A 12,448-nucleotide genomic window follows, 5' to 3' on the forward strand; every position below is an offset into this window, starting at 1 on the left:
GAATTCACCTTCCAAAACCTTCTCTTAAATACTAACATCTTTCTACCTCATTTTAATACATGCGCGCTAGATCATTTACATTCTCGCAAGAAAGCGTGAGTTGAAAACAAGAGTGATAAGAGAAGCTACTTCAAAATAAAATAACTGTTAAGTAAATTAAATAAATCCCCACGAATTAAGGTAAGAATATGAGCATAATGAACTAACTGTGTCCCCTTTTGTAACATATTAGTTTACGATGCCCATTAATTGGAAACTGATAAGTACATCTTTACATTTATGTTTGAGAAATGATTTTAAGAACATTAGAGGATGTAAAAATAGCAAAGTGTTTCATTCTTTTATTTATGTCAGAATAGCAATAATACGGATTTTCAAATTTTAAGAAAGATAGCACAAGTCCCTTGCATCTTATAGAGTTCGTTCACAAATCATTTCCTTCATTACTTATTTTAACTCAAATACTGATATTTCTTTTGTGCTAATCGGCGAATGGACCAACCTCCATAAATGAAATAATTTTATCAGTTTAGTATTCATATTTTAGGATATAGTTTTTAATGAACAATTAAGAAATAATATATATGAAATAATTAGACATTTTAATTATTTTTTTGAGCATTAACAATCTATTAAAACCAAGTATACCTTTTGTGCACTTATTTATTGTTGCATGCATAAAATACATAAAACTTTCTGTGTATACATGCATATACATGTGAAAGTGCCAGAACTCCTGCTGGAAACTAAAGAATTATGAAATGGTTATATACTAATTGGGGGGGGGAGGGTTCAACTGACAAGATCGCTTATCAGTACTTCAGTTGAGAAAGGTGTATATTGTTGCCATGTTTGATTAGAAAATAAAATTGAGTTAAAAACAGAAAACAGGAAGTTTTGGCTTCGTCATACAAAGAAAACATTGAAATATTCGACAATAATTATAGATATACATCCAAGGTACGAAAATACATATTCAATCATAATACTAAACTTCTAAATCATTTAAATATTTTACAGGTTATGCATATCGAATACTTTAGTATGCATTTACAGAAGAAACGAAACTTTCCTTTCATTATATAATTTTCCTTATTAAACTTGGTCTTCCATTTTGTGATGTTTGTGCATTTTGTGTCATGCTTTGGAAAATTTCCATGCAGACTTCGAGAGTTTTTTTAATATACTTAAACATAAATGAATGGAAATGTTTGCTCTTCAGGTCAGTCTGCAACTCTACCTATCTTCCATATATCACAGCTGAAATGTGTGATGTAAAGTAAAAAGTAGTGATTAACAGATGAATATTCGTTTCAGCTGTATAATTCATATTTTCACCTTCTATCTAGCATTGTCCTCAAACTTTCTTCCACATCGTAAATTAGTTCCAGGGTTTACAATGTTTCATATTCCAAGTATACTACATGTGGAAAAGGGACTGATGCTTTTCCCAAAAACATTATTTCAAATTAAGAGATGAACATGTCCCCCTTCAACGTACACTTTCCAACGCTTTTGGAGAGCTCTCCCTCCCTTTCCGCAGTTTTTTTGTTTTCATTTGGTTCCAAATCTACTCGCGAAAACTGTCTATGATGGTTTCGTTACACACAAACTACATGACTTCCAAGGGACAGTAAGGAATGCATGTCAAAAGATCCCATTCCATACTGCAGTTGGTCACTATTAATGTTGTGGCTGCATTGTCCTGAAGAAAGTCCACTTGCCGTCCCCCTTTCTTACGCATGATCGGATCATTTTCTTCATATCTGCTGCTAGGAGCTCTGAGTAACAAACTAGAGCAATTGCTTGGATACATGTAAGAAGCTCTGCATAGATCACTCCCTACCAGTTTCAAAAAACGTTGCGAACATCTTCCCTGTCGAGCGGGATTTGTTTAGTCGTAGCAAATCGGTAAGCCGACTCTCAAATGATGACTTGATTTCCAGAATGAGGTAGCGGACCCACATTTCATCAACAGTCACCATGAACTTGAAAACTGCATCCACTTTATTTTCTAGTTCGCTATAGGAAAGCACTGGTGGCTTGCATGCTCGTCGTTTTATTCTTGTAAGAATACATGTAAGAAGCTCTGCATAGATCACTCCCTACCAGTTTCAAAAAACGTTGCGAACATCTTCCCTGTCGAGCGGGATTTGTTTAGTCGTAGCAAATCGGTAAGCCGACTCTCAAATGATGACTTGATTTCCAGAATGAGGTAGCGGACCCACATTTCATCAACAGTCACCATGAACTTGAAAACTGCATCCACTTTATTTTCTAGTTCGCTATAGGAAAGCACTGGTGGCTTGCATGCTCGTCGTTTTATTCTTGTCTGACAAGACGCGAGGAATCCACCGAGCATGCAGCTTTCTACAGTGCAGATAGTTTTTCATGATGGTTTCCACATTACCAACACTGACTGTAAACGTTTACACAGACTACTACTACTTGGTAATGATGGGGCGGGTCTCAAAAACAACCGCCTTCATACGATCAGTATTTAAAGGGGTATCAGAAGCTCACGACCGCCGATTATGCAGTTTATTGTCCATGCTTTCTCGTCCTTCTCTGAAGCACTTACACTACTCAAACACACAGGTCCTAGAGAAAACACACTTTCCCTTAATATGCTTTGAACATTTGCCAAATTTCAGGTGACTGGAAGTTTTCTCAAACGAGACAAATTTGATCACAATGTGTTGTTTCACGCTCCAAGGCACCTGTTGTTTACTCATCACTCTTACAACTGAGTATTGGCTGTGCTCACCCAATTATTTCAAAAATCCATTATTAAAACAAGCCTTGAGTTAAAACAATAGTAACATACAGATTCGTAGATATTACCTCGGGGGTCGGTATTCGTAAATTCGCATGCCAGTGTTGCTCCACAAATTTTCCTATTTAAACTAAATTATCTGTTTAAAAAAATTGCTTTGCATGAAATTCTTTTTCATAGTAAATTGTGTTCTACTAAAATAACAGTCAAAAAGGAATTTCACGACTTCATATATCACTGTGTGTGGATATGCATGGTGGGCACATGTTATTCATTATAAAAGAGCAATAAAAACATATTTGTTTTCATTTTTATAGTATTGTTACGGTTTTTGCGTTGATTTGGCTATTTTTAAATAGAATTAATTAAAATTGTTTTATATTAAAGTTCAATGCAGCACGAGACTTATTTGAAGAGAAAGCTACGCCGGAAAAATTAAAAATACAGGAGTTCGCGCATTTAATAAATAGATATTTCGTAATTGCACGCTTTTGCTTTCCGGAGAAATCGACAAAATACCAGAATATTCTCGTGCTGATTAAAAAGCTTATAAAAGCGGGAGGAAAACATCTTAATTGAGTTGTTTGCTTATTGTTGTTCATGACTGTAGCAAATTCGCGGTGATATCGGATTATCTTTCTCTGTATTGAATTAAGTTCTGCCGAACGTTTTAGTAGTTTAAAATATAACTACTGTGAGATATTGCAATATTGTACGAATATATGAGGAAATTTAAGCAATTTGTATATTATTTATATTGATAATAATAAATTTTATTCCCTTTTCATCGGACTTGTGCATTTAATTTACTACGAACCCGTACGCACGCAACAGTATAAAGTTGCTTTGAAGCTCCTTTTAAAAACAGTTTTAAAATCATGTTATTCGGAAACCAAATTTTATCCGGAAGCAACTTAAGCTCTAATGTCTGATCAGCTATACATTTATTTATTTAGTTATTTTTTGCTGCAACATATTCTCTTGAGTTTCGTATTATTTTTGTTCCGAGTAGTAGCAAATTAAAAAACACGACATCGCACTATATTATGTTGTCGAATTTCGTAAAATAATTAATAAGCAGAATTTTGAAATAATTTTTAAACTGTGAGAGACAAACCAAGGTAAGCTAATTTTATCGCTCTCATTAATCATAATACATAATTTTATTCTGTGTCGGCGTTCCATTCTCTAGATAATTAATTAAATAAGACTTTTTTTATTTTTATAAACTATCTAACTTATCCGCTCAATATTTTTCAAAAATTTGATTACAACTCACAGCAGAACAGGAAAAGCATATTTTTCCAAACACATTAAATTTGTGTTTTATATATTTTGCATGCATAAATGTTTATTTTTAAGACAGATTATCTGCAGTCTATCCTATTTTGTTTAAAATTCTAATTTACATAAAAATATTTCTTACATGGGTACACTTAGGTGAACATAATTTTCATTTAGTTTATTGTGTATTTTTTAATGTTATTATGAGAACTTTGTTATTTGTTTTGTAATGTTCATTCTCATATTTAAATGCATAGATTTATAAAATAAGATTACATTTATATTACTAACTGTATATACAATACACTGCTCTCTCTCTCTCTCCCTATATATATATATATAAATATACAGTATACTACTCTCTCTCTTTACATATGGTGAATATATATATAGTATATATATATATATATATATATATGGAGCACAGCATATATGAAGAGAGAGCGAATAAAGTTTGAAATTCTTTTTCTAATTATTTAAAATTATTTAAGTCGCGCAAATGAATAAAAATGAAAAAATAAGAACTTTAATCAAGACAATAAAGGTAAGCTACCTAACATGAAGTAAGAGAGTTCGGAGCTTATATCAGGCCTAAAACCAAAAGCAAATAAAATCATAAATCATTTGGTCTTTTTCAAGAAATATATGCTTCTACATTTAGTAATACAAATACAGCCTAATTCTTAGTAACATACATTAATACATCATTCATGTATGTAGTGTATACATATGAAAATTAAATTTTCCTCATTCTGAGATACTATTTTCGAATAACCACACAAGTTACTTGAGGTAATATTGAAACGAAACAGGTAATTTGAAATTCACCGTGACCAGATAAGAACAGAGATATCTTAAAGCTTGTAAAGAAAAAAAAAGACTCTGAACGTAGTCTGTGGTTGATAGAAGAAAGGAATTTTCGGTGTGATCTTGAAGTACATTTCAGTTCATTTCACACAGATGAAAACTTGCTGTAATGAGAGTATATGATTTCCCTTAACACTTAGAAATACTAAGATCCAATGTCTAAGTGTAACTTAAAAGCACCTTTAGTTAAAACTGAGCTCTTTCCTTACATGTTGTGATGACCACGTACATAAGAAAAACTAATATTAATTACCTTATCTATAACTGAATTGACAGCTAAGAGAATTACAACTACTACTTTGCTTATGAAAAGTTGCAGAAAAGAATGAGAGTCAGAAAAGATACGGTACACTGAGGATCACGTTTTATTCTGCTTTATGTGCGTGATCATGAGTTAAATCTAAGCAAGTTTTGCTTAAAAACAGCGCGTTCTGTTTGAATACGGTGTTTAAATAAAATTCATTAATTGCAATACAATTTCTAACGCTTTCACAATACTAACATTTCATATTTTGTGTTGATTTTCCAAATTTGCTTGTTTGGTCTCCGCAATTTTGGAAAGTTTTTCTCTTAAAGAAGAGCTTCAATATCACTTTGCTGCCTCTTGTATCATACTGCACTCAAAATAGGTAGAGTTTAATTAAAAATCTATGCCAATTTAAATTAAAAATTATTCCCGTTTATTCAAAACCTACGCAAGGTTTTTAATGAACTCAAACGTTTTATAATCATTCAGTTCATTAAAAGCTTTCAAACGTTACGTCGTTTCCTAGTTTTAATTTTCTTATTGACCCATTTCCCTTTCAGTTAGATCTTACCACGTTTACAAACGTTCAAGCTGATGACACGAGAAAGTAGCATTTTATGTCGCATGGCGGCTATCTGAAATGTGAATGAAGGGACCTTTTAAGGACTTACAGACATTATTCCTATATGTTCATGCAGTGTTCTGATTACGACATTTAGCTAGTAGCTGGAAGATTGAGGTTAATTTCAATTACCGGCAAGGACACAGTTAACTTTTCAACATTTCATATTTAAAAAAACAGATGATCCTATAATAATGCTCAAATTAAAAATATGTTGTTGCTGCATATGGCCTTATTGGAAAGATCAATCCAAACTTATCAAACAGCTCAATTATCACACAAGAACAACGCTATATAATAAAAAAGAACTAGCGTTTGAACTAAGAATCAGAATAAATTAACATAGGAACAAAAGTAAAAAGTTAAAAATTTAAGCAGCAATAAATGAAACATAAGAGATGTAGTCTTTACAAGGGGTTCATGAAAGCTCTGGCATTCCTGTATAGTTTACTTATCTCATCACGTTTCTGAGACCCTTTATCTAGTTCTGGGTATATAAGAGGATGCTCTGCATTCATAATGCCCGAATTGCAAATTTGGCATATACTAGATTGAAGGGTGGCAATTTTATTAAGATCATGCATCATGCAATCGTGGCTTGTGTGCAGTTTGAAGTTTGCTACAGCCTCTTAACGAGGATTTTGACAAAACCTTTTCCTTGTGTCTCGAATGTTAGTCCGGGATTTTCCTGTTGATTTCACTGCATGGTCAGAGTTTAAGAGCAATTTCTCAAAAATATGTTTTTTAAGTAACTCTGGAGGAAGAAGTTTGCTCTCTCTTGGCTCAAATGTTTCTCTGTTGGGTAGTGAATCTGCCTTTTCGTTACCTTAGATACCTACATGTGAAGGGATCCATTGAAAAACGATTGCTTTGATGCGTTTATAAAGAAAGTTCAAGGTTTGTCCCATTTCTGAGATAATCTAGGAATATGTGTCATGATTTATAACTACAGCCTGGATGGCTACTTTGGAATGGACTAGAAAAACTGCTTTACAGAAACAATCGATCTTTATCTTGAGGTTTACCAGAACCAGTGAAATTTCAAGTATCTCTACATCAAAATTCGACATGAAGTGTCCCACAGGAATACATTGGGAGCAAATTTCTTGTATACACCAGCCCCAGTGTTGTCTTGCATTTCAGAGCCATCAGTGTATACTCTTGTCCATTGAGATTCAGGGTATTGTTCATATAACATACATAATGTGTTTGATTTTAATATTGCGTCAGGAATGTTTTTCATTCCCAAGTCATTAATATCTAGCTAGTATTTCATATACATATAGTGGGTAATGATTCGTCAAAAATTTTCATTTGGCATACTGGGTGTTTTCTCTTACCCAGGTGAGTAAGGAGTATAAAAAGTTCAAAATTTTTTCCCATGGGCTCTTTTGGGGTAATGGCGATGGTGTAGCGGTAACACATCCGGTTAGTTGCTTAAGACTTGAGTTAACAATTTCACATCAATACTTACGAAGTCAAATACTAAATATATCGAATTAATGCAGAAAAAGGACTGAAATTTTTCTTTAATTTCGCTCTGAATTTATTGAATATTATTATAAAAAAGGATTAAGCTTAACATAAATAAATAAGAGTCATTAGGTTATTTTAAAACAGTATTCATTACCCTCGCCGGGATTCGAACCTTGACCTATCGAATAGGTGTCAAGTAGGCTTCTAATTACACCACGAAGACAAGCTAAAAGGAGGAAGACAAAAGAATATAAAATGAAGTTTCAGTAAGCAGCAGAATAATTTTCAATAAAAATGTTGAATATATTTTAATTTATAGCTCTGTAGCTCGTTTACCGGCGTATCGCTCAAAGTTTTGAAAGGTGGTTATTTCCATGTCTCTTTAATCAGCAAAGTACTCAACAAAGCATAAAAGTAAGGGAAACGATTTGGACAGCCTATTTTTGAAGGATACATTAACAGAAAGAATTGATCCCCTTACTTGACGTGCGGATGATCGATATGACTCCCTCTGGACTTGAGCTGTTGCATCATATGAACACGATGGTATTGTGTCAGAAGCATTAAATGTTACAATGATCGCAGAAAAAGTTGAAATAATGTGATTAAAATGCTTAACCCTTGCACTCTCTAACGTTATGTTACTGAGATTGGAAACTCCGAAGATGCAAAATGGCGTGAAGAAATTTACAAATTATACACATTGTAGCATGAAATCACGGTTTCATTGCACATGCTCCATACTTCAAGAAAGTAAATGCGAATATTTTAGAATTTGAGAGATGAAATTCTCTTAAACTTCATACATGAAAATTGCTGCCAACCGACGCTTTATGCATTACCATCCTTTATTAATGGTTTCGTGTTTTCAAAATTACTGAACATTTGTTTAAATACCCAAGAATTTTTTTTTCCCTTTCAAATCGTTTACTCATTTTTACTTGAATTTTTTTAAATGATAATCATTTTCTCTTTAAGTTTTTATCTCATGAAGTAAATCATTCTTTTTTACATCATTAGTCATTTTCCATTTTTTTTTCCTCATACAATTGTAGTAGAATGGTCCTTACCAAATAACTGTACAATCTTTTTTGCCTTTGTTGAACCATACTGTTGAAATAAAGTTATTTTGCTAAAAATTTAGCTTTGTATATTGCAAACGATATTGATATTCCTAAAGTAAATAAGTAAATTCAAAATATTAATATTCTTTCATAAATGACAATAAAGAAAAGGAATTACTGTCCTCATGAAAGAACGAATTTTCTTGAAATGTTTAAATCAAATTAGGTTTAGTCTGACAGTAATATTTCTTGCTATATTAATAAATTCCTTTGCACTCCTTGCCTTATTATAAACTGATGACATCGTTTATGACACCGCTGATTTATTTTTACTTTGAAAGTGAAATATTAAAATAGCAAATTTTATTTTATTTGTACATCTTAAAACAACTTTAATAGACTGTATTAAATATGAAATTTTTAATTTACATAGACATTATTTTACAAGCTGAGCTGATATGTTTGAGTTTGAAGTTAGAAGCAGAATTTTTATCTTGAAAACTCACAGAAAATATGCATTTACAACTGAAAAATCTGAATTACTTAATTTTGTTGTTTTAGCAAAGCATTCACATTTTAAATACTTTCTTACAGCTTCTTTAGATCATATCTTAAATCAATAAATTTTGAATATAATTGTTTTTCCCGAACAAAGTGAGATACGGGATTTTAAATTGGAACTTAAGTAAAAGATATTTTTAGAAAAACAAACACTTAAGCGGCTTGCAAACCCATTTATCAGTAGATTCATAAACGATAAACAACACAAAATTTTGTTATTGTTATGTAAATATTGTCATATTTTATGCAAACATCTTTTATTGACCTTCTCTTAGATTTTATCCAAGACTTTCTCATATTTAAATTAGGTCAAATTTGGATAGGTTTTAAAATTACGTGAATAATGCAATTGCAAATAATATGACATGCCAGATAAAATTAGGTCCAAAGTTCAAAAACGTTCCAACAAAACTGACGTAATGAATGAAAGTTTGCTTCGTATACATTTCGGAAGTTTTAACTTAATATTCTTCATATTGGAATGAGCGGCTCGTATACAGTTTTCCTAAACAAATCAAGAAGCTAAAAGAAATTCGTGAAGAATATTTAATAGTTTTGTTGAAGAAATGTTTTCTTTCTCAATGAATGCGAATGCGTTTCAAAAGTTGGTTAAATGTTCTAATAATAACTACATACTATGTAGATAAAAATTTTCATACATTCCAAGTGTACTGAAATAACACTATTTAGTATTTCGTTGGAAATATTTGCAAATATTACAATGTTTAGCGAGTAAAAATAGTTTTCAAACATTCAGAATGCTTTAATAGTGTGTCTAAAATAGTTTAACAGTTTGTAATAATAATTCAAACATAACCAGAATGTTTTAATAGTTAATTGCAACGGTAGAAATACATTACAAGTATGCAAAACGTTTAGTGAGTTCGAATGAAATTACGGTAATTAAAAATATTATTCTGCTAAGTTAAAAATTAAAAATTGTAGCTATTCTTACTTGATAAGTTTAAGAGTAAACATTCGTGGCAATTTTATGCCAATGGAACTATTAATCACGGTTATGTCATGAGTTTGTTTATTCATTTGGGAAATGATTTTAATACTTTATTCGCTTCATCTGCTTTCAGATCCTCCTCAACCTCCGAAAATCAATGGTTATCACGAAGGAGACGTTATTCATGTTGGAGATCATTTGACACTTGTCTGCTCTTCCAGTGGAGGGAAACCACGAGCTCGGATTGAGTGGTTTCGCAATGGCGAGGTCGTGGAAGGCAACTCCTCCATCCTCGGCCGAGATTCCAGCAACACCATATCGTTTCGTGTGCGTGACATTGACAATAATGCGGTTTATAGCTGTGCAGCCTCCAATCCCTTAACACCGAGACCTCTTGTTACATCCATCACGCTATCTGTCGTGTGTAAGTTGGTAAATTGTTTTGAACATCCTTATATCCAAATTCTATTCCACTGTCAATAGTTCTACACGATGTGGGCCGCTTTTCCTCACATTTACTCTATGTCTACTGAATGCGATCGGAAAACTTTCAAAATGCTTGTAGAACATTCCAACACTGGGTTTCTTCAAGGTTAATTTAGAAAGACTAGAATGTTTAGTTTAAAAGTATAGCAGGGTGGTAATATATTATAGTTTAATAAAAATTGTTATTTTCACAAGGGAAAGCTATTTATTTCCACCGTTCCATTACCATATTCTGAAACCTGTATATTTGAGTAAAGGAAAATCGTGTCAAGATCTTGATTAAACTGATAATGTTCATATTTATCTAATTATAAACATGTACTACTTTATTCTTGATTCCAATATATATTGCATTTTAAAACTTTTGTGTTAACTACATTTTAATTTCTACATTAAAGAGCATTTTTATTTTATATATTAAAAATGCTTTTATACTACTTGCATTAATTGTAGAATTATGTATGCATGTAAAGAAATGTTAAGCTCTTATTAAAATCCCATTGTATTTCTATTTATATAAGCACTTTATGTAACAAACGAAACGAAAAGAACATGGTAAAGAACAAATGTTAATGATTTGATAATGAGCAACGAAAATTGGAGCAACGCGAGTAAATTTGCAGGATTAGAATTTCGAAGGATAAAGAGAACCTTCTACTTCAGCTGTGGAAGTAAATATTTATAAAAACATATGTCTGCGCTGATACTAATAATACAAGATAATTAAAAAATGTTCTAATTAAATGAAGGACTATGAAACCATTGGCAGTGAAACTTGAATGAAAAGCAGCTAGGAAACAAATTCTTGAAAAGCTGATCGCAAAGAATGATTAAAGTTGAGATTTTTAACCAGAACTCAAAGAATTTTATAGATATAAAATGCTTGCATGAAACCGTCTTCGCCAATGGAAGACGTCTTTCGAATATTTTTGCTGCAGAAAAATGTGATATTGACCAGCAGTGGCGGACAGCGGAGGATTTTTGAATTTCGTTCTTTATCAACCGAAAGTAAGTGACATTCTCTTTTCAGTGAGATAATTCCAGACTATCCTTGTTTGACCTATATATATATAACCAGACTAACTATGAATATTGTAAATACTCTAACAATCCGTATTCAGAATGGGGTAATATCATAACTGTGAATTTTATTAGTACGAGGGGAAAAAGATACGAAAGCTAAAATTACGTAAAATAAGTGTATTTTGTAATTAGTGTTCGGAAAGAAAGAAACAACTGTTGGTATCTTACAATCGTTAAAAAATAAAGAATGTTCCCTTTGTTCAGATGAAAATCTTTTTAAACGCTTGGTAGATAATACGAGATGAGAAAAACTTAAGCGTTCTTAAATAGTTGAGTTTTTGACTTTGAGAAGCAAATGCAGATTGCACGGAAGAATAAAATAAATCCTACTTTCTCTTAGCAGAGTTAGAACAGTGGAAGTAAGACTAAAAAGACCTGATGAATGTTTACGAAGAGAGCACTGAATTTAGATGCAGTGCGTATGACCACGATTTCGAGAAAAGTTACGAAAAGGGATGTTCCAAGTTCGAAAAATAAATGAATACTTTATTATTAAAACTTTCAGTAAGCATATATTTATTTCTACTTCAGAAAATATGTTAAATTGTGATCACAGTTTATCAACCTCAAATGGTTTTTTTTTTCTGGTGCGTATTGTAACCCTTGTAAATAATACATTAAAATACATAGAGATAAATATTACAGTTCTAAAATTAGTATCACGTAAACTAACCTTATTGATACTCATAAGGAAAACTCATAAGGTGAGAAAAATATGCATGGTGGTACTCAAAAGTTTTGGCATTCAATTACTAAGAGAATGTTTTTATATAGCAGACCATCTGTTGATACTTCGTTTAAATTACTTATTTCCTTAGCTCTGCTGTTGTATGTCTGGTGTTCCGTGTACCTTTTTGTATATGTCCCAAGGAAATCTTAGAAATATTGAATGAAGCATGAGACTTAAGAATTCTTCGGATGCCATAGACGTTTGTGGTAAGTCTTAAGAAGACAATGAAGGGGCAAGCGTGAATTATGAGCAAGTAAATAAATTCTCTATGCAATTGTCAAAAATCGAAGCAAGGAGAAA

The 12,448-nt window shown here is 32.0% G+C and overlaps 1 protein-coding gene across 3 annotated transcripts in view; it reads left to right on the forward strand.

Moving 5' to 3' along the window:
* Positions 1 to 12,448, forward strand: part of LOC118186316 (adhesion molecule nephrin-like) — a 1,043,604-nt gene that overhangs the window by 637,368 nt on the left and 393,788 nt on the right. For all 3 annotated transcript variants that reach the window (XM_085809008.1, XM_085809009.1, XM_085809010.1), the window contains exon 7: positions 9,983 to 10,273. In XM_085809008.1, coding sequence (XP_085665134.1) covers positions 9,983 to 10,273 — 291 coding nt within the window. The remainder of the gene's footprint in view (positions 1 to 9,982; positions 10,274 to 12,448) is intronic.

Source organism: Stegodyphus dumicola, chromosome X2 (assembly GCF_044657685.1).
Source record: "Stegodyphus dumicola isolate Sdum_Otavi_A_Nest chromosome X2, ASM4465768v1".
In the NCBI taxonomy this organism is placed as follows: Eukaryota; Metazoa; Arthropoda; class Arachnida; order Araneae; family Eresidae; genus Stegodyphus; species Stegodyphus dumicola.